We start from the raw sequence: 22,083 nt of genomic DNA, 5'->3' as shown, positions 1-22,083 counted from the left end.
TTATTGGAACAACAGAATGCATTGATTTGGTAAGGGAAAAAACACTGACACTAAAATCAGGGGCCAAAAGCGCCACAATTCAATAAATAAATAAGGTAATAAATACAGTTTTACATATGTGATCATAAATCTACCATTATTTAAGTATTTAAATATTTATTAAATACACTTTTACTAAAAGGCTGCACGGTCGCGCAGTTGGTAGCACTGTTGTCTTGCAGCAAGAAGGTCCTGGGTTCGATTCCTGGCCTGGGGTCTTTCTGCATGGAGTTTGCATGTTCTCCCCGTGCATGTGTGGGTTCTCACCGGGTACTCCAGCTTCCTCCCACAGTCCAAAGACATGCCTGTTAGGTTAATTGGTAACTCTAAATTGCCCTTAGGTGTATGAATGAGTGTGTTCATGGTTGTTTGTGTGTTGCCCTGTGATGGACTGGCAACCTGTCCAGGGTGAACCACGCCTCTCACCCATAGACTGCTGGAGATAGGCACCAGCTCCCCTGCGACCCACTATGGAATAAGCAGTAGAAAATGACTGACTGACTGACTTTTACTAAATTATTCCATTATATTTATTCATATTTAATCATTTAAATGTTCCATGTTGCAGCATTCCATTTTACATTTAATTTATGTCAGCCTTCCTCAAAAAGCTGCTAGAGACAGTAATTGGTCTGGTAGTTCAACTGTTGTGAAGGTTGACCAATCAAATGCTAGGGAGTCATATTCACAGTTTCATTTATCTGATAATGGACTGTAAAAAATCTGAAACATTTATGAGATTTTTACATATAATGAATTTGAGTTTTATTTCATGATTTAAAAATGTAACTATTTAATTGTACATTTAATAAATAACTTGTACATTTTTACAAAGTCTTATGTTTTATATTTGTATGTATTTGTCACAGTTTAATGTAAACTATCAAAGATGTAAATATGTATGTAAGTATTTATTTGTCATTTTCTGGTACTTTTGGTCCTCGATCCTCTGAAACTGAGCACCAACAGGTGAGCTGCTAATCGCCGTATTTATCAGTTATCAGCGTGACGTCAGCGTTTGTGCTCTCGCGACCGTCCCTCCCTCACCATGACAACAGCGGATTTTTAGCATCGTCAGGAAACAAGCGTTTCCTCCGCCACTGTAGATGTGGAGGCGCTTCCCTAAAGTCGTGTTTGAAATTTCCCCATCTGGCATATTTTTCATGTTGGAAGGTCCCTGGAGCTGATAGAGGCCCTCATGAGAGGGAGGCCAGCCGGAGGCAGACGCTGTTTTACTGACTGAACAACAACATGGCTCTGCTTCAGCATCCCCAGCTGCTGCTTCCCTGCGTTTTTCTCCTGTTCTTTACTAACCGCATCCACGCCCGGTCCTCTCAGATATCAGACCTGAAATCTAAAATATCCGGAGTGGAGGAGCTCTTGGAGGAATTCCGAAAGCAGCTCCAGCAGGACCAGGCGTACAGGGCAGCCGACGTGAGCGACTCCTGCGTGGGCGACTTCGGCGCCGCGGAGGAGCGCATCATCCGGACGAAGGCCTCCATCGAGCAGGGAGCCACCTTCCTGTTGGCTCCGGATAGGGTGTACACCTGGAGGGATTGTCTACACGCCTGCTGCTCGCAGCCTCACTGCACGGTGGCGGTGGTTCAGAAGGACCTGAGGCGACCCGGGGACAGCCTCAGTTGCTACCTGTTTAACTGCACCTACAGGAATAAAAACATCTGCTCCTTCGCACCGCAGGAAGGCTTCACCACCTACAGTCGGACTCCAAACGCCACGCAGACGCAGGGACAGCTGGCTGCTTCATACAGCTCAGCCACCGGGAGGCCCAGGCAAGCTGAGGAGGATGTGACACAAGGTGGGAGCCTGCTGTCAAACTATACAAAACTTCATCATTCTTTGCTAATACAGCTGCATGAGATGTTGCTACAAGTCCTATGAGTCGTTGTTAAATGTTTCATTTACAGGTTTTACATAAAAGCATGACGGTTGACAACATGTAGACATATAAATAACAGGTAGTAGGTTTTTGGTCTACATTCAGAAAACGTAACCATGCCCTGAACACACCATCTCTACTGTGAGACATGGTGGTGGCAGCATAATGCTGTGGGGATGATTTTTGTTCGGAAAAATGTTGAAAAACATGTATTATTTTACACCATTTCACAATCATATACTGTCTAGTGTTTGTCTGTCTCATTAACATAAAATATTCGGAAGTTTGAGGCTGTAACGTGATAAAATCTGGAAAAGTTTGAGGGGTGTAAACACATTTTCACCGCTTTGTAGTTTACATTTTACTCAGCTGTAGTTTGAGTAGAATAAATTAGTGGTCAAGCTTCATGAAGCATGGTTCAGTTCAAAATGTTGCCATTAGGACAAAATTAGTAAAAGAGGACAAATCTTTTTCTGAAAATTATACCAGCATTGTTTTGTTTTGTTGGGGTAAATGTAGAAAATAGAAAAAGGAATGTCCTCCCGCTCACATTAATTACTAGAAAATTTGAAACCTTTAATAAACGCCATTCTTTTCTGCAAACTGTCTATATCCTGCAGTTTGTTTTCTCTTTCTCATTGGACCAGACACTGTTATGCATTCACTTATTTTGCACGACCATATCAGAAAAGGTAGACGCTTTTTTCCATAGCATTTATCGAAAACAGTTGAGGAAGCTTTAAAGCATGGCAGACTGTTGATCTGTGTGAAATGTGTGTTTTTGGGAAGGTAATATAGCTTGTTCTACAGTAAAGTCTCCTTCCATCAGCCTTGTAAAGCTTCAATGGATCTCAGCACAGTGCATCTAAACATAAAGAACTGCTTGTTTCCCTGATAAGGCAGCGGCTGGATTAATGATTGACCATTTGGTTTGTTGTGCGTAAAATTAGATCAGGATGTTGAGAGCAGGAGCAGGTGTTGTGCAGCTTCAGCTATCACACTAGTGATGGAAGTAAATGTAGAACAGGTTGTTTGATTTTCTTGTTTCAGCTTTTCGGTTGCTGATTTTTTATTATAATGTTTTATGTCATTCTAAAGTGAATATATTTAGGTTTCAACTTCCTAAAATAGGACATGATCACTATTTTAGCCCCTAAAATAATAAGGTAGCTAGAAAATAAAACATTGCCAGAACTACTTACCTGTAGGTTTCCTTTGTTTTATTGGCACCTGCTGATTTGAATGTTAACTTATAATATTCCACTCACTGTATGTTTATTAACCAAATAATAATTTAGCTTCATCGCTTTACATCAGAGTGGGGTGACATTTAGTTTTCAGTCAAATAAAAAAAGTTTTTAGGTCTGCAGCAAAAGGCTCGTAAAAGCTCCGGTATTATTGATACGCTTTGATATGGTACTGGCAGAAAATAAACCAAAACCAGTGTTTAGTCAAAATAAATATACTAAAACAGAACATAAAACAGAAAGGTGAACATTACAGAAATAACCACTGGTCAAATTCACAGAAATGGACGAGCCTCCTCGCAGTGATGCCGGACAGGACGTGGTGATCCAGCTACCCACCGACTGGGCCGTCCTGGACGGCAGGGACAGTGTGGACGACCACAGGATCACCCACTATGAGTGGACTCTTGTTAAAGGGGATACAGCCATCAATATGAAGGTTTGTTTTCTGATTTTACCTTAACGGTTTCTACCCCATTTATTTGTCACTAAACATTCAAAATGTATCAATTTATGCAAAGGACACGAAAACTACAAGGAAACGTCAGGATGCAGAGGTTAAAGGTCTTGCAGCAGTTGGTGAAATCCCACAGTTCACTATCCTAACTGCAAAAAGAGCTCTATACAAAATTATATCTTTAAAACCTTTACACTCGAACAAGAACATATACAGCATTTATTTTGATGATGCAGTTGGTCGTAAAGATTTAGCTCCAGCAGAAAGCGTACAGCTCTATTGATCTGTGCTCAAAGAGTCAGACGCTGCAAATATTTGCACCTCTACTATGAATAGTCGGTTATTGTTGTCACAGACAACAGTGAATAAAATGCGTGGATGCTTGCTTTAAGTGAGCAGGTTGGCTTGAATGCACAGCTCCATATTACCCCGCTTTATCAACAGAGATTAGAGTTTGTTTTCTATCCACAGTGACCATAGAAAAGCTGAACGTTGAGTCTTAAAGACCAGAACCTTACAGATTATATCTGCACTTATGAAGGTATTTGCCCCTTTAATTCGCTGTTAGTTTTTGTGTTCTATACCTTTAACAGAAAAGATGTGAAAAACATTTTATCAGGGACATCTCTATGTTGGCTTTAATTCAACATTTTCTTTCACATCCTTCATATTTCCTTCATATACCAAACATGTTATATTTGACTTTAACATGACTATACCTTTAATGCTATAACATTTATGAGGTAAAACAGTAATCAGAGTGAACCAATTTAGATTATTTTCAGGTTATAAATAGATGTCACATCTGTTGCAGCTGATGTGCTCTATTTTGTTGGTGCACATTGTAGGCGACCCATCCAGGGCTGCTGAAGGTCAGTGGTCTCCAGGAGGGGGTCTACACGTTCCAGATGACCGTTACCGACACATCGGGACAGAAGAGCTCAGACAACGTCTCTGTCACTGTGCTGGCACCAAAACATCAGGCAGACGGTGAAAGACTCACCATAAATGTTGCCACTGTTGCTTCTGAGTTTGTACAGGAGGTTGGGTAGTTATCCATATCTGTGTTCACAGTCTGCACTGGTGACTGCTCCAACTACCAGTTTAAGTGTGATGATGGCTGCTGCATTGACATCTCCTACGCCTGTGATGGGAGGCAACACTGTCCGGACCGCTCTGATGAGGACTTTTGCACAAATTGTACAGATTTTTTATCTTTTAATTAGAAAAATCATTATCAAAAACTTAAAGACTTCACAAAACCTGGTCATTGTACTTTCTTTTCTAGTTGATGGTGGCCGGAAGTCAGTGACCCACCCTGTGGATCCTCCCAGCCCTCAGAGGCCCGTAGCACGGACAGAGCAGGGCGAGGATGCCTCCATGCTTCCAGATGGATCCAGGAAAACCGTCATATCAGCAGTTGACAGGAGTAAGGTTGTTCCTCCACAAAGCCTGAGTGAGCAGGGGGTTGCTGATAATCAAGGTAGGAAGGTGCTTAAAATGCTTTATAGTAGAACTTTGAGTTAGAGGACATTTATGTGACGAGTCTACAGGCCTTTATCTCATTTAGTTCTTCCTGGTAAACTGTTTGCCCAAGAATATGATGTTGTTTCTTAGTCCTTAGTGCCTTATCTTTTTGTAAAGCAACAGAGAAGACATTTGTTTGGACATAACAGCAGATGGAGCCTACAGGCAGCCACTGAGTCACAGCAGTGAGCACAAAATACTGGCAGAACCAAAGAACCACTCTGCATTCCCTGGAAAGCAGCTCTTAGCCTGCATCCCCTCTGAGTGCCAGAACAAAGCTCCTCTGTCTCTGATGCCATCTGATCCCTGAGTTAGACTGAGACTGGCCAAAAGGCCACTTTACACATAGCTGTTTTAACATACTGTGTGTGTTATGTACCAAAAGTGCATTCTCTAGGAGAGCTGAGAATGAAGCTATAAAAAAGAAGAGAAGAAATTGTTGGTCTGGTGATGGTTTAACAGATGTCATGATCAGTCTCTTGTTTTATTTATACCCAGGATTAGTTTGACAACTAAATGTTCAGTTAGGTTAAAATGTTCTCATGTTACTAGTCGGTTTGTCCATTACCTGGTTCAAAACCTTAATACCCAATAGAAGCTTTTGTTCCTCTGGTTTTTGCAGTTGGCAAGGTTTCCATTGGAAGATTATAGAATAACTCAGTAATAGTATATTATTATCTGAGTAAAAATAATTCCAGAAGTAAACATGGATTATTATATGTTCTAGATACCCATGACATCATTTTTTAATGAACGGCGCTGTTTGTTTTCTTTAATAGTTAAATTAATTCACTCGAACATGTTTCTAACATGATAAATAAAAGTTTGTATTAACATTTGTGGAGCCATTACACCTCATTCACTATAAAGTGTCTTGCAAAAGTATTCATACTCCTTGATCTTTTTCACACTTGTGACATTACGACCACAAACCCTGATGTATTTAGGTTTTTTCTGACAGACGAACACAAAGTAGCATATGTGAGACATGGTAGTTGTAGCATCATGCTGAAGGGATGCTTTTCTTAAGAAGGAACAGGGAAGCTGTTCAGCTGATGGGAAGATAACCTGTTAGAGGCTATAACAGACTTGAGATTGGGTCAGAGGTTCAACAGGAGAGCTTCAATGGAATGGTTTGAATCAAGTAAAATTCAGAAATAAATCCAATTAAGAATTTGTGGCAAGACTTGAATTTTAATTTTACACACTATGCGTCCAATACAAAATGAAGAATGAAAATCTCAGTTTCTAGATGTGCAAAGCTGGTAGGTGCATACCCCAAAGACCTGCAGCTGTGCAGTGAAAGCAGGTCCGACAAAGCATTGATTCAGGGGGGGAGGGGTTAGGAGTACATGTACTCCGTCTTTCAAATGTTTATTTGTAAAAAAAATCCTACTTTTCCTTATTCATAATAATGCACTACTTTGTGCTGTTCTATTACATAATGTCCAAATAAAATACTTTGATGTTGTGGTTGTAATGTGACAAAATGTGAAAAAAGTCATTGAGTATGAAGACTTTTTGCAAGGTGGTGCAAAATATTATTTTAAAAGTACAAGAAGTGTATCTGTTCCTGCAGATCCGTGTGCTGCAGCCCCGGTCGTTGGCCCTTGTAAAGGCACCTTTCCTCGGTGGTACTACGACCAAAAGGCGGGAGAATGCAAACACTTTCTGTACGGGGGTTGCCAGGGTAACCATAACAACTTCCTCCAGGAGTCTGACTGTGTCAGCGAATGTTTACAGAAAGGTAAGATGTATCATTTAGGCATGTCTTTTTAATTACAAAAAGCTAAAGCTGCAATCATTTTCACACTGACATTTTTTAGGCGCAGGCTTCAGGCCAACAAGTGTAGCGCCTCCCGTCACCAAGCAGGCTGAGATAGGTGAGTCCATAAATGTGACCTGCTTTACATATCAGTAACACAACGTTTACTGGCTAAAGTCTTGTCTGTATTATTTGTTTAAACTGCCCCTAAAGTCTCCCAAAGCCAAGCAGATAGTGACACAATCTCCAAATCCTTTCCAGTTAAAGGAGGACACCCAGGCCCAGAATCAGGTTAGACCTATTCTCTCGGCTTATATGTAGCTCATTTATGATCTGATCTACAGGTAAAGTTCTGCTTTTCTATCCTTCAGGTGCAATTCTTCCTCTGGCGCTTGGCATCCTCATCACCGCTCTGCTGCTGCTCATGATCGGCTGTCGCCTTAGACTCGTTCGTCAGAAGCTAAAGAAAGCACGACCCCTCACCACAGAGGAGTCTGATTACCTCATCAACGGCATGTATCTGTAGCATAAGAAGCTGGGCAGAGATGTGGGAGTTGGCACTTTGTCTTACTTCACATCTATGTGCTCTGCTGCCCTGAAAGCAACACCCACACACTGATCCCATCTGACTGATACTGCATTGCTGCTCCCCTCAGAATCATTCAAACATTTTCAAGTGCTTCAATAATTGTATTTGTGTTGTCTTGAGAAAACCTAATTATGAATCAATAAAGATTTATTGTTTGTCCTTGTATATATACAGATTGTGTAAAATCCCCACGATTACACAAGACAACCAGCTTTCTGTCATATCAGACATTGTTGAGCGCTTCTTCCAAGTCTTGCACAAAAGACTGGGTGTCACTAATTTGCCATATTTGTGCTGCAGCTTCAACCACAGTAACACAAGTATTGGATTGCCTGGTAACCATAGTTATCATCAGTAAATCCTGTGTGAGTCTGAATCATAAGGTCCATACCATGTTCTGTGAATTATTTTATCTTCCCATCTTTACAGCATGTTTTTCTTGACTGTGCATCTAGTTATAAACCATTAACAACGTCTTTTATTGGATTTATTGTTTAAAAAAATTAAAAGTACCATATTGGAAGGACATTTACAACACTGAGTGGTTATTGGTCATTGATCTCCACTGCAGGAAGAAAGGGGAATGTTTGAACCTATTCTTTGTGAAATTACACAATCACATAAATTTTACTTCACACCTTTGTTCAGAACTGATCACAAGTGAATAATTAAATAATTAATACATTTTATTTAGAATGAGTGTGAAACTTTCTTTTACAGGTGCATCTAAATGAAATAAAATTTCATTGAAAAGTTAATTTATTTCTCTAATTCAATAAAAATAGTAAAAAATAAAAAAAAAACCTTATAGATTGATTACATAGAGAGAAATATATTTCAAGCCACATTTGTTAATTTTGATTATTAACAAAATTATTAAAAATTTTGAAACGTTCTGTTATGACCTCCACAATCTGGAAGACCTAATACTATTACTTAAGTGGAAGGAAAAAGTAGGATAGAAAAAGGATGCACTAGCAACAGGGATGAGCAAAGTTTTAAAAGGATTAAGAAGCAAAGCCCACTGAAGAGTTTGGGCAGATTGACAAGGCGGGGACCGCGGCTGGAGCCAGTTCATCAACACACGGGCAACAACATACCTTGTGTTAATTCCCTTCTGAACCAGAGACAGTGTCAGAAAGAGTTGAAAGACTAGACTGTTGAGTTCTGAAGTCATTTTAGACAGAAGTAAATTTAGCATTTCATTTGGAAGTCTAAGTTAAAGTGTCTGGAGGAAGAACAGGCATAGAATCCACATTGCTTGAGGTCCAAGTCTCCAGTCAGCTATGTCATTTGTTGGTGTTGGTCCACTGTGTTTTATCAAGTCCTAGGTCAGGACTGCCAGGAAACTTTGCATATCATCCTTATAAAGACGTTGATTTAATTTTCCAGTGGGATTTGGCCCCAGCCCACACTGCCAAAGGTACCAAGAGTTGGTTCAATGACCATGGTGTTACCATGATTAATTGGCCAGCAAACTGCCCTGGCCTAAACCCCGCAGGGAATTTATTACGTATTTTCAAGAGGAAGATAAGAAACAATGCAGATGAGCTAAAGTGCAGCTGAACACCTCCATGCCACGCTGCGTTGATGCAGTAACTTATGCAAAAGGAGCCCTGACTGAGCACAAAAAAAATACATTGAGAACAGCAGCCATTATATTCCAAGGCAAATCATGAAAATGTATGCACTCACCAGTCACTTTATTAGGTACACCTTGCTAGTACCGGGTTGGACCCCCTTTTGCCTTCAGAACTGCCTTAATCCTTCATAGCATAGATTCAACAAGGTACTGGAAACATTCCTCAGAGAGTTTGGTCCATATTGACATGATAGCATCACACAGATGCTGCAGATTTGTCGGCTGCTCATCCATGATGCAAATCTCCCGTTCCACCACATCCCAAAGGTGCTCTATTGGATTGAGGTCTGGTGACCGTGGAGGACATTTGAGTCCAGTGAACTCATTGTCATGTTCAAGAAACCAGTCTGAGATGATTCGTGCTTTATGACATGGCACATTGTCCTGCTGGAAGTAACCATCAGAAGATGGGTACACTGTGGTCATAAAGGGATGGACATGGTCAGCTACAATACTCAGGTAGGCTGTGGTGTTGACACGATGCTCAATTGGTTCTAAGGGGCCCAAAGTGTGCCAAGAAATTATCCCCCACACCATTACACCACCAGCCTGAACCGTTGACACAAGGCAGGATGGATCCATGCTTTCATGTTTTTCAAGGTCTGACCCTACCATCCAAATGCCCCAGCAGAAATCAAGACTCATCAGACCAGGCAACGTTTTTCCAATCTTCTTTTGTCCAATTTTGGTGAGCCTGGGTGAATTGTAGCCTCAGTTTCCTGTTTTTAGCTGACAGGAGTGGCACCCAGTGTGGTCTTCTGCTGCTGTAGCCCATCCGCCTCTAGGTTTGACGTGTTGTGCGTTTAGAGATGCTCTTCTGCATGCCTTGGTTGTGATATATATATATATATATATATATATATATACACTGCTCAAAACAATAAAGGGAACACTTAAACAACCCAATATAACTCCAAGTAAATCAAACTTCTGAGAAATCAAGCGGTCCACTTAGGAAGCAACACTGATTGACAATCAATTTCACAGCTGTTGTTCAAATGGAAAAGACAACAGGGGGAAATCTTTGGCGATTAGCAAGAAACACTCAATAAAGGAGCGGTTCTGCAGGTGGGGACCACAGACCACTTCTCAGTACCTATGCTTTCTGGCTGATGTTTTGGTCACTTTTGAATGTTGGTGGTGCTTTCACACTCGTGGTAGCATGAGACGGACTCTACAACCCACACAAGTGGCTCAGGTAGTGCAGCTCATCCAGGATGGCACATCAATACAAGGATGTATCCTCTACAGGTATCCTGTATGGTGGCACAGTTGGTAGCACTGTTGCCTTGCAGCAAGAAGGTCCTGGGTTCGATTCCCAGCCTGGGGTCTTTCTGCATTGAGTTTGCATGTTCTCCATGTGCATGTGTGGTTTCTCACTGGGTACTCTGGCTTCCTCCCACAATCCAAAGACATGCCTGTTAGGTTAATTGGTAACTCTAAATTGCCCTTAGGTGAATGAATGAGTGTTTGTATGTTGCCCTGTGATGGACTGGTGACCTGTCCAGGGTGTACCCTGCCTCTTGCCCATAGACTGCTGGAGATAGGCACCAGCTCCCCTGTGACCCACTATGGAAGAAGTGGTAGAAAATGACTGACACATTCAACTTTGTACAGAACAAAGTATTCAATGAGAATATTTCATTCATGCAGATCTAGGATGTGTTCCCTTTATTTTTTTGGGTAGTGTTTATAGAATATATATACTGTATAAATGTGTTATCAACCTTCCAAAAATAAAGTAAAAGGGGTATTAAAAAAGAGAATGTTTCTGTACAAACTCAAACATTTACAGTATAAACAGAAAATGCTGAACTAATATTCCAATGTTTTTGAGAACTGCTTCACATTTATGCTCCACTACGTTCCACATTTCTTGAGCATTTATTGGTTTTGTCTCAAAAACAGCTTGTCTGATGTTACACAAGTTTTGCGATAGATTATGTCCCAGGGCATAATAGTGAAGATTTTCACCTCTCATCCAAAAGGCTTCTTCAGTTCTGAACATGGTTGGAAGTAAGTAGCAGGCTTATAAGGTGTAGTCAGAACAAGCACATATATCTTGATCTGGTCTGTTACTTTCACCAATGTTCAGAACTGAAGAAGCCTTTTGGATGAGAGGTGAAACAGCTTCAACATCTCCTTTTAAGGATTTAACCTTGTCATGTCCTGGATGACTGAGAATCTACACCAGCATTTCACGCTGTGGCTTGAATTCATGTTTGGAGGTCATCTGACAAACTGTCTACAAAACAATCTTGCATTATCAGTTCACAAGATGTTGCTCCATTTCTCTACAGATCAATGTTCCTCTTAAGCAAGTGTTGCTTTTTCAACAATGGGAATTTGGAGGGGTCTTCTTGCTGATACTTTGCCTTCATATTGATGTCTTCTAATTGGTGCAATGCTCAAAGGTAATTGCAGACATTTGATCACTCTGGAGCTGATTGGCTGAGTTTTTGCCATTTTGGCTGCTTCCATGTCGTTTTTCCCCTTTCCAATCAAACAACGCTGCTCTTCTGAACAAAGCATTTGTCCTTAAATAAGGACAGCTTGTTTTTAAACAGAATCACTGATTTAACTCCACACTGCAGTTGTTTTAACAGGTCCCTCCTAAATAATGATTCAATTACACAGAATCAGCAGCATATTTTAATTTAGTTTTCTACTACACCATTATCAAATTATTTGGCATGTAGGAATATAATTTTAGTGATCCAGTTAATATTTGACTATTTTGAAAACAACTGTATACAGTACTGCAGAAAGATAGTGGTAAAAATGGAAGCAAACACCTCTGGAAATTCCTCACACTTTTCCTAAGATCACAAAAATTTGACATCACAAGAAAATCTTTTACCTCATGAAAACCAGTAAATTTTCCTCATCAAGAAATTACTAAATGTTGGTAAGGGACCTTGAGAGGGGAAAAAAAGCCAACTGTTGCAGGATCCCCAAGTGACTTTTCATTCTACATGTGTTTTTGTAAGATTCCTACAAACACATGATTCTATACATTAGTGTCAAAAACCTTTGCGGGACCTCACAAGACTTTTACTAAATCTACCAAAAGTAACTTTGGATCTCACAAAACTTGTGCAGGATGTTGCAAAATTACCTTGGGAAAACATCCAAGATCTTGCAAGTTTGGAGAGACTTTGAATTCCTTTGCAAAATTATGCAAATTGGAGCTTTAAAACATTTTGCACTCCCAAAAATGACTCCAAATTCTTTTCAAATTCAAGTTTTGTCAGACCATCAAAATGTTTTGCAAGAACCCGAGTCACTTTTGTGTATTTTTTTCTTTTAATTACTCTGGCGGGGCTCAGAAACCGCCTGCAAAGATTGAGAAAAGAAACTGCAAGAAAAACACAAGCATCTCTTTATTTTCATATGCCATTCCAGATATTGTGAAAGCCAGATATCTTCAATCATTCAGATGCCTCTATATAGAATGTGTTTTTGTGTATTAGTTTTTCCTTCAAGAAAACAGACATTTGCTTTATATTGTTTAAGTTTATTTTGGCAAAGCAGTGACTCTCCCAGTTAGTGGAGTCAGCAATGGAGTGCCTGCACACATTGGAAATGGAAACCAGCGGCAGCAAACAACATCACCAGGTGGAAAGCGCAGCCCTGTACCTGCATGCGTTTTGGTGAGACAAGTGCCCTGCTGTTGTTGAAGAATATCCAGTGTGTTGAAAACGCGACCTAAAGGTTCTGCACATCAAACTTACTTCAGCCACGGTGTTCGGTCTTTGTTCGTGTATTCTAATACTGCTGGCAGGGGAAACAAAAGCTTATTTTCAAACAGAAAAATCTACAGTTAGATGATCCTCACACACACACACACACAAACACACACGCTGTAGCTAGGTGAATTATCTAAAGGTCTGGGGCATTTTCTTTCTTGTTCTGCTTTCTTTGTACATTCAGCTTTGACCCTGCTGAAATGTGATGTAAAACACCTGTCTGCAAACCATAACAAAAAAAAAAACCAAACAAACCTAAAACTCAGCAATTAAAATAACATAAACCAAAAGATCGAGGCCTGAAAAGAAAAAACCCATCTTGGATATTTCTGTGTAGCTTTAAGCAGTCTTTCCTTGCAGCCCTTCAGGACTGTCATCAGTGTTATTCTCCAGTCCTTCATTTGACTCAAACAAACAAATAGCATGTTTTATAATGCTTGAAACAAAATGTCAGGGCTTGTTCGATGCCATCCGAGTTTTCTCCAGGTTTCAAACTTAAAGGTGGGTTATGGACTGTCTTCTTATTCAGAGTTCATCCCTGTGAAAGACAGAGCACAAACATTAGAAAAGAAACATGAGAGAAATCACAAACATATCATGCAAATTGTAAGGAACTGCATGCAAAATGTTCAGATACGGTCATGGTAAAAGTCAAACAGTAGCCGGTTTGTGTCCACATCTCACAGAGAAGATTAAACAGAATGTTTGGGTTTTATTGCATCCAAATTGACTAAATAATCATGCTTTTGAAAACCAAGCATCTCCAGCACTGCTCCTGTTTCAGTGTGTTATTTAACATTTTTGTTGCAAAAAGGTAAAACCAGATTAGTGGGTGGTTTTAAACTAAAAAGGTAAAAGTGAACATGCAGCTAGTTGGTATGGTATGGAAGAAGCAACAAATGTCAACAAGCAGCAAAATGCAGCCCCTTGTGTTCCATTGCCTGCTCCAAGCCACACCATTTCACCTTTGCCACTGTGAGAAGGAGAAAGAGGGAGGAGGGGGAGAAAGAAGTCACTTCCACCTGGACCACTGCTTGTCTCTGTCTGTTAAAGGCACATAAATCACCCCCATCAAGGGCTTCATTTTGGTGCTGCCATCCTCCATCTTGTCATATTGCTCCAACATCTGGTTTCCTCCAGCCGGGCCGACTGGGAGAATCAGACGCCCGCCAGGCTTCAACTGGTCCAAAAGCTGAAGAGTCAAAATGGAAAAGTGTTAACAATGTGGTTATTCTAAAAAAAACAGGAACACTACATTATAGAAGTCCAAAACATAAAACAATATGTGCTTCAGTTAACATTGAAAAATATATAACCAAGTCCCAATGCCACCTAATAAGGAAATTACTGAACGTCCACATCTTTATATTCCCTTGCACAACTTCACTCTGTCTCATTAAAACAGGTCATGCCTATTTTAGTTTGGATTTAAAAGAACATTTTCAACCAAAAGTCATAAAAAAGTTAAGAAACAAAATGCCCTATCACTGCTTTACCTAATGTTTTATTGCATGAAGAGTACCAAATGAAAAAGATGTATTTACTGTGCAAGTTAAATGTTCTTTGGAGTGTCTTAAATTTTAGACTTTGGAGATGATAAACTTTTCCTCAGTTCAAAACCATTCCTTAATTTCTCCCAATCTGGAGGTCAGAAAATGTGGGAAATCACTGCTATCAAACAGCAACATTAAGCAAGAAATTGTGATTCCTTAATCCATTTTCAATGTATACATTTTTACAGCCGCGGAAAAGTGTATTAAATTAAATTAAATTATGCGGATATAAAAAAGAAGAGTTTTATTGCTTTTTCATATAGTTATGATAAAATTTCCCAATTAAATGGCAGCACCAAGCATCACACAATCTCTAAACAGGCCCACTCATGAGTCGAGAGGAATTTAGCAGTGCTTCACTCTTGCCTCCATAAAACAGGCTATTCTGAACAAAATTGTGTAAAAACAAAAAGAACAAAAAACAAAGAAAAAAAGCCCAAAAAAACCAAAAGATCATACATCAAAATTTCCATTAACAGTATAATATGTCTTCTTTCATACAGTAACACTGCTTGTAAAAAAACAAACAAATTTAATCAGTTTTTAGTTGGTTCTCGTTTGTTTCAAGTAAAGTGGGAGTCTGATCTTCAGCAGGATAAAGAGCACTCAAAATGACTCACAGCTTGGGGGACGGTGGCAGCTGCTGCACCAACATGGATGGCGTCATACGGAGCCTCCTCTGGGTGACCCATTCTCCCATCGCCCACTGAAAGACACAGCAGGGTTTCGCTTACAGGCTGCCAGACTCGGCACAACACTGATGGGTCCACAGAACAGATTTAGTCACTGAACGTTTATCTGTCATTACTGACAAAATCCATGTTAAAATTTGAATTTCATACTGTACAGTACATCCTTTACTGAAGCCTAAGGATCAAGCAAGAATGGTTTCATATTTTTCTTACATATTATGTTTTTTACTTGGTGGTATTATTATTTCACAGAATATTTCTATACCAACTACTAGCTGGTGTCGTTGGAATTTGAAGAAAACCAGAAATAAGTTGTTTAACCAGACGAAACCCTAACAACCTGGTTCCAGCTGCACTTTACCCCGCCTGCAGAGATGGTGAAAGTACTCACTGCTCAATTATTTAGTGCTGCAGACTGTCTGTTGAGCAAATCCATTTTCCACCAGTAAAGAGCAAGAAAAACACGTGTTCAAAGATATAGAAACAGCTCAAGCTGCTTAGAAATACTCTGGATGAAAAGATAAATCTAGAATGAAACTTTCATCCATAATATCTTACCTATTAGCTTGACTCTGCCTGATGTTATCAAGCTGGGGTCGTCCTTCTTCACATTGTTTATAGAATCATCTACCAGCTCTTTGATATGATCAATTCCTATAACTTTCCCTTTAGGGCCTACCTGGGGAGCACAGAACAGGGTGGTGTTCAGTTCAGACAGGAATAACAAACTTTTAAACGATTTAATCTAATTCTACTATGATTAGTTTCTAAATAAATCTGTCTACTGAATCACGACGCTACCAAAAAGAAATTGTATGTGTTTACCCGTCATGTGTGTGGCTCACCATTCGTGCAAAGCAAACAGACAGGATTCCACTGCCGGAGCCGACGTCCAGAGCTTTGGCTCCCTCATACAGCTGATCGTGTAGAAGCTCTAGTGCATAGGCATGCTGGGAGAAGGTGTCCAAAAAAGAAACCACAAATGTGCTGTGAGTGAGCCTTCCATCTAACATTGGCTAACAAGACTGATTATACCCAAAATATCTAGAAGAGACCAATACAAGAAAGGTTTATAGCTTTGTTAAAAGTTTGTGTAATCTAGAAATAGAACAGAACCTGATCAAACTTTGGATTATAGGGTGTAGAAACATCTAAAGTTCATACCATGTGTGGGGCGCTGATGGTAGCTTGATATCCTTTTGATTAAAAGAGAAGCACAGGTTCTGTTAGTTCATCCTCTAGATCTTAAGACTGTGGTGAAGAAATGATGGCGGGAGAAGGCGTACCTATTGACTGCGGGGAGTCCATGTATGGATTACATCTAGAGTAATGTGCTCGGTCTGTGGACAGCATGACTTCATACACATTCTCAGATTTAATAATGCCATTTTCTGGGAATGAAAAAGAGTTTGTGTCACTGCATATTACTGCTGAATACATGGACAGAGAAGCATTACATAATCCTGCAGCTAAGGAGCAAACTGGTGGTGAAAAACGATTAGAAATATTACGCTTTTTAAAACAAACTATCACAATAATTAGGCGTCTGCATCAGTAACACATAGGTGGGATTTTCCTATCACAAAAGTTGGTACATATGCAAATATAACCCTTAATACAAGAGGTCACCATGGGCAGTTTTCCAACTTAACAGGGATGGTTGCCAAGGAGAACATTTGATTCTATAATATTGAATCACTGAAGAGATTTCTTATGCATTTGCAAGCTGAACAGTTGAAAAGGATTCCAAAAATATGTTGTTTCTTCAAATTATTCCCTCATCCCTTGTTCCTGCAGAATCCTGTGCCAAAAATTTGGAAAATCCAACGACAGCCAGTTTCTTGTTACTTGCTCTCTTAACCTCACAGCTATGCACACTGAACCATCTGTGCAAGCTGCTACATGGACACCAACGACAGATTTCTAAAATTTAAATTCAAAATAAAGTCACACTTCAAGCTGTTTTTTTCTCATTATCAGATTTTTCTTTTTTAAATCTGCCTTTGCCAAAATAACAAACTCAACACTGATCCACGACAATAAATTCAAGTTATGTTACAATTTCAAGCCATACATTACATGTTGCTATGGTAAACAGACTCAATAAAACAAATGATTCACTCAACTTTGAAAACAACCATTACTGCCTGGCCTGACCCAGGAACACAGAGAAAGTAAGACAGCCATAAATTAGTATGCACTCTATGTGCGACCCGTTTAAAACACATTATGCAAATTCTGGGTAAATTTCCCAATGTTTGTGTCTAAATAGGTCAGTGTCCAGTATCGTGGACACGGAAATGAGCGCATATACCAATAAAAGTAAAAAATACTCTGCTTGATTCGACTGTTGACCCTTTATAATTGAAATGATGGAGACACTGCATTTTTACCAAGAAAAAGTAGAAAATCTGTCTTAAAAGCTTTAAGGAGGATTCTATCTGCATTTCGTGTTATTGTACAACCCCCTCCCCTTGAATTAACTGTATGCATATATGTAGGATACAGTTAATTACAAATTATAACATAAACCACATCTTTATCATTTCTAGCCCTTCAAAACTTGCAGCTATTGGCAAACAGCCTGAAGCCTGCAACGATATACTGGACAGACCAGAATATAAATAGACCAGGGTAGATATTTAATAGTGAAAGTATATTTGCAAACTCAAGTCTGAAGATGTCCTAATGTCATTCACAATATGCATGTGAAAAACATGTCAGGGTCAAGTGTTAAAGTTTTCAAATGACTTTATTACTGTTGATTGCAGACCTAAACCATGTGACATTGATTATAGTTGACTTAGTACTATATTGGCCTATAAAGGTGGCACGCTTAAGTTGTTTTTAATGCAGCTGAGCTGACATAAAAAAAAATTGTAAAAAGTAATGAAGGTAAAGCTTGAACGCTTTTTGTGAATGTTGTCTACAGGTCCTTCTCAAAATATTAGCATATTGTGATAAAGTTCATAATTTTCTATAATGTAATGATGAAAATTTAACATTCATATATTTTAGATTCATTGCACACTAACTGAAATATTTCAGGTCTTTTATTGTCTTAATACGGATGATTTTGGCATACAGCTCATGAAAACCCAAAATTCCTGTCTCACAAAATTAGCATATTTCATCCGACCAATAAAAGAAAAGTGTTTTTAATACAAAAAACGTCAACCTTCAAATAATCATGTACAGTTATGCACTCAATACTTGGTCGGGAATCCTTTTGCAGAAATGACTGCTTCAATGCGGCGTGGCATGGAGGCAATCAGCCTGTGGCACTGCTGAGGTCTTATGGAGGCCCAGGATGCTTCGATAGCGGCCTTTAGCTCATCCAGAGTGTTGGGTCTTGAGTCTCTCAACGTTCTCTTCACAATATCCCACAGATTCTCTATGGGGTTCAGGTCAGGAGAGTTGGCAGGCCAATTGAGCACAGTGATACCATGGTCAGTAAACCATTTACCAGTGGTTTTGGCACTGTGAGCAGGTGCCAGGTCGTGCTGAAAAATGAAATCTTCATCTCCATAAAGCTTTTCAGCAGATGGAAGCATGAAGTGCTCCAAAATCTCCTGATAGCTAGCTGCATTGACCCTGCCCTTGATAAAACACAGTGGACCAACACCAGCAGCTGACACGGCACCCCAGACCATCACTGACTGTGGGTACTTGACACTGGACTTCTGGCATTTCCTTCTACCCAGTCTTCCTCCAGACTCTGGCACCTTGATTTCCGAATGACATGCAGAATTTGCTTTCATCCAAAAAAAAGTATTTTGGACCACTGAGCAACAGTCCAGTGCTGCTTCTCTGTAGCCCAGGTCTGGGGAATGCGGCACCTGTAGCCCATTTCCTGCACACGCCTGTGCACGGTGGCTCTGGATGTTTCTACTCCAGACTCAGTCCACTGCTTCCGCAGGTCCCCCAAGGTCTGGAATCGGCCCTTCTCCACAATCTTCCTCAGGGTCCGGTCACCTCTTCTCGTTGTGTAGTGTTTTCTGCCACACTTTTTCCTTCCCACAGACTTCCCACTGAGGTGCCTTGATACAGCACTCTGGGAACAGCCTATTTGTTCAGAAATGTCTTTCTGTGTCTTACCCTCTTGCTTGAGGGTGTCAATAGTGGCCTTCTGGACAGCAGTCAGGTCGGCAGTCTTAACCATGATTGGGGTTTTGAGTGATGAACCAGGCTGGGAGTTTTAAAGGCCTCAGGAATCTTTTACAGGTGTTTAGAGTTAACTCGTTGATTCAGATGATTAGGTTCATAGCTTATTTAGAGACCCTTTTAATGATGTGCTAATTTTGTGAGATAGGAATTTTGGGTTTTCATGAGCTGTATGCCAAAATCATCTGTATTAAGACAATAAAAGACCTAAAATATTTCAGTTAGTGTGCAATGAATCTAAAATATATGAATGTTAAATTTTCATCATGACATTATGGAAAATAATGAACTTTATCACAATATGCTAATTTTTTGAGAAGGACCTGTATTTTATAAAAGGAGCAGATTAAGACAACAAGCAATCAGTTGTCAGCTAGTAAAGTTTTTTTCCTCTTATTTTCAGTCCAGTTCTTGTACCTAAACTTTTTTGAGCCACCTAACAAACAACAAGAAAGAACCAGAAAGCTCAGTCTGGGAGGTTTAATACAGTATTTTTGAACAAACAAGAGTCCAAAAGAGTTCGTACACAAAAATTATATGTATCTCCATCTGGAACTGGGCAAGTTTCTCATATAAAGCTTTAACACTAAAATTCTTCTTAGTGTTAAAGTCATTTTCATGGGATGTCAGAAAAAGGACTGATGTGACGGGAGTTTTCTCTTGCTTTATGGAGCATAGAGTAGCAAAGCGCAGTCCATCCCCCATCAGTTGTAGCACACTGCTGGTCAGCTGGCTGAAAGAAGTCTATTATACTTATCAGTCGCTTACATTAAAAAAAAGATGTCTGTCTTGAAATATTTCCTGTTGCACAAATTATAGATTAGATTAGATACAAATTTAATCAGAAATTGGAAATCATTTATACCTTAATTTCAGGACTTATGAGGATTCATTCACAAAGAATAAAGCTGAATGTTTTTTTGTTTTTTTTTTTCAAAACAGAATATTCTCTGTCTTTACGATAAAAAATAATATCTAATAAAAAAAGAAATTCAGCATTTTTTTTTTTTTTTAACATTTTGGCTCAAAACCTTTTACAGGTTTTCTATAAACTAAAGGAACATAAATTGTCCCACAGTTGCAGGCTTTGATTCCTGCAGCTATATTTAACCTACTTCCATGATCCTAAGTTTTTTTAATGCCCTTTCAAGATGAAACCAATTGTTTTGACATAAAACTCCTTTGAGAACTTTGCTAACATACCTAATGGGCATGATCCTTAAATGTAATGCATAAACTTGATTAGCAAGTCTCTATGAAGTCTGACACAGAACCTGAAAGATAAATTACCACCTTTGATCCAATGCTTAATTTTTTGTGCAAAAAACAACTTTATTTCTGTTGAGTTTTTTTATGCATGGTTTATTTTTGCTGGTGAAATTAATCAAATGGAAAAAAATTAGTGTGTATGGTATTTAAATAAAACTGGCAGAAAATTACTGACATGCTAAAGGAAGAGTATTCTATACTTTATAAAAGCAAAATACTGTATAAAAAACTGATGAGTGACTCAGTATTTTTGCACACTGCTAACCAACTGTCAGCCGTAATGATAAAAGCAAGCTGCGTTTCATTTTCTTAAAATCATGCACCAGAAACTAGTCTGATATTTACAGTTGTCACTGCCGTTCACATGGAAGAGCAGTCAAAGATACAGACATCAACGAGGGTGGGCAGGGCAGCACAATCCCAAATGACGCACATACAGCTAACAGGCTAAGCTAACGTTTCCTAAAACTGTACCCGTGTAACAATACGCTGCACAATATTAAGATACTTTTTTAGTCTTCTGGGGTTGTTTTCTTGTTCTGCAACGACAATGGCGTACATATGTTCCACGCGTAAACGTGGTTTGGGGAAAAGGGGTGGGGAGAGAGGTAACGCTAGGTCAACTAACAGGTTAGCAGCCAGCTAGCTTAGCAACCAGCTAGCTTAGCAACCAGCTAGCTTAGCAACCAGCTAGCTTAGCAACCAGCTAGCTTAGCTACCCTGATCCCCGTGCTAACCCCCAGCCTCCAAAGTGCGCCGTTCTACTACGACGAGTCGGTAACAAGGTGACGATGCTACCGCTCCAACATGCATTCGGACTTACTGCGGAGATTGTTAACGAGCTCTGCGTGGCTGGCTCCTCCGGATTTCCACGCCATTATCAAGCAGACTTTGCGGAGTAAGTAGACAGCAGCTGTCAGTGCCGCGCCTGCGCCAACGGTTTTACCGATGAAGCTCACAACCTCCAAAGGAGACGGCGGAGCGGCCGATACGTCACCGGACATCCAAATGAGTTTTAGCGCCTTTTTAGAGACACACCCGAACAGGAAAAGGCGTCATTTTAGTTAACGATTAATTTATTTGGATATGCATCGAAGGCAGTGTTGGCTGAGAGGCATTAAAGCCACATTGCGCTGTCACAGTCAGATTTGCCGCAGTAACACAACGGTTTACCACTAGATGGCTTAAAGCATCTATTTGTAATGACGACGGAAAAAGCTTAATTTTAATTATACACGTTCTAAAATACAAAAGCATAATACAGGAAAATATGACCACTGTGGGAATGATGAAGGAATAGAACATGTTATATTGGAAAGTCAGATGTATAAGCATGAAATATTCATGAGAGGATTTAAAAGGATTAAAGACATGTTTGATATGGTAAACGCAATGCAAATAAATTTAGGGAGCAAACATATACAGATTATTGTTCGAATTTCTATATTGGTTAATAGAATTTAATTATATAGTAAATATATACACATTTAAGA

General features: G+C 39.6%; 2 protein-coding genes across 5 annotated transcripts; one reads left to right on the top strand and one right to left on the bottom strand.

Moving 5' to 3' along the window:
- The first annotated feature begins 1,073 nt into the window (after positions 1-1,073).
- Positions 1,074-8,056, top strand: lrp11 (low density lipoprotein receptor-related protein 11). 2 transcript variants are annotated; one of them, XM_047387068.1, is made up of 9 exons: positions 1,074-1,855; positions 3,465-3,622; positions 4,489-4,630; positions 4,715-4,840; positions 4,929-5,123; positions 6,747-6,914; positions 6,994-7,050; positions 7,194-7,223; positions 7,304-8,056. In XM_047387068.1, the coding sequence occupies exons 1-9, from the start codon at positions 1,291-1,293 to the stop codon at positions 7,456-7,458; spliced, it is 1,596 nt and encodes a 531-aa protein (XP_047243024.1). In that variant the 5' UTR covers positions 1,074-1,290; the 3' UTR covers positions 7,459-8,056. The 2 variants fall into 2 exon arrangements, with proteins under 2 accessions (XP_047243024.1, XP_047243023.1); XM_047387067.1 differs by having other exon boundaries at positions 1,075-1,855; positions 7,146-7,223.
- Positions 8,057-12,522: 4,466 nt separating this feature from the next.
- On the bottom strand, positions 12,523-21,746 carry pcmt (protein-L-isoaspartate (D-aspartate) O-methyltransferase). 3 transcript variants are annotated; one of them, XM_047387828.1, is made up of 8 exons: positions 21,414-21,746; positions 16,444-16,548; positions 16,322-16,353; positions 16,003-16,107; positions 15,716-15,836; positions 15,086-15,171; positions 13,878-14,104; positions 12,523-13,450 (listed from the first exon to the last, which is right to left on the bottom strand). In XM_047387828.1, exons 1-7 carry the CDS (start codon positions 21,592-21,594, stop codon positions 13,925-13,927), a joined length of 810 nt encoding a protein of 269 aa, XP_047243784.1. In that variant the 5' UTR covers positions 21,595-21,746; the 3' UTR covers positions 12,523-13,450; positions 13,878-13,924. The 3 variants fall into 3 exon arrangements, with proteins under 3 accessions (XP_047243784.1, XP_047243785.1, XP_047243783.1); XM_047387829.1 differs by having other exon boundaries at positions 13,979-14,104; XM_047387827.1 differs by having other exon boundaries at positions 13,935-14,104; positions 21,414-21,744.
- Positions 21,747-22,083: the final 337 nt, after the last annotated feature.

This window comes from Girardinichthys multiradiatus, chromosome 15 (assembly GCF_021462225.1).
Source record: "Girardinichthys multiradiatus isolate DD_20200921_A chromosome 15, DD_fGirMul_XY1, whole genome shotgun sequence".
Classification (NCBI taxonomy): domain Eukaryota; kingdom Metazoa; phylum Chordata; class Actinopteri; order Cyprinodontiformes; family Goodeidae; genus Girardinichthys; species Girardinichthys multiradiatus.
This window is presented reverse-complemented; position numbering and strand designations above follow the sequence as displayed.

What these genes read in the sequence shown, in the direction of transcription:
- lrp11 (XM_047387067.1), top strand. Translation starts at nt 1,291, where the DNA reads ATGGCTCTGCTTCAGCATCCCCAGCTGCTGCTTCCCTGCGTTTTTCTC. An exon ending in ATACAGCCATCAATATGAAG is followed by an intron (nt 3,623 to 4,488) that starts GTTTGTTTTCTG and finishes TGCACATTGTAG; the next exon opens with GCGACCCATCCAGGGCTGCT. An exon ending in CACCAAGCAGGCTGAGATAG is followed by an intron (nt 7,051 to 7,145) that starts GTGAGTCCATAA and finishes CTGCCCCTAAAG; the next exon opens with TCTCCCAAAGCCAAGCAGAT.
- pcmt (XM_047387827.1), bottom strand. Translation starts at nt 21,594, where the DNA reads ATGTCCGGTGACGTATCGGCCGCTCCGCCGTCTCCTTTGGAGGTTGTG. An exon ending in CCATCAGCGCCCCACACATG is followed by an intron (nt 16,108 to 16,321) that starts GTATGAACTTTA and finishes ACCTTCTCCCAG; the next exon opens with CATGCCTATGCACTAGAGCT. An exon ending in CTGCCACCGTCCCCCAAGCT is followed by an intron (nt 14,105 to 15,085) that starts GTGAGTCATTTT and finishes TTGACTCTTCAG; the next exon opens with CTTTTGGACCAGTTGAAGCC.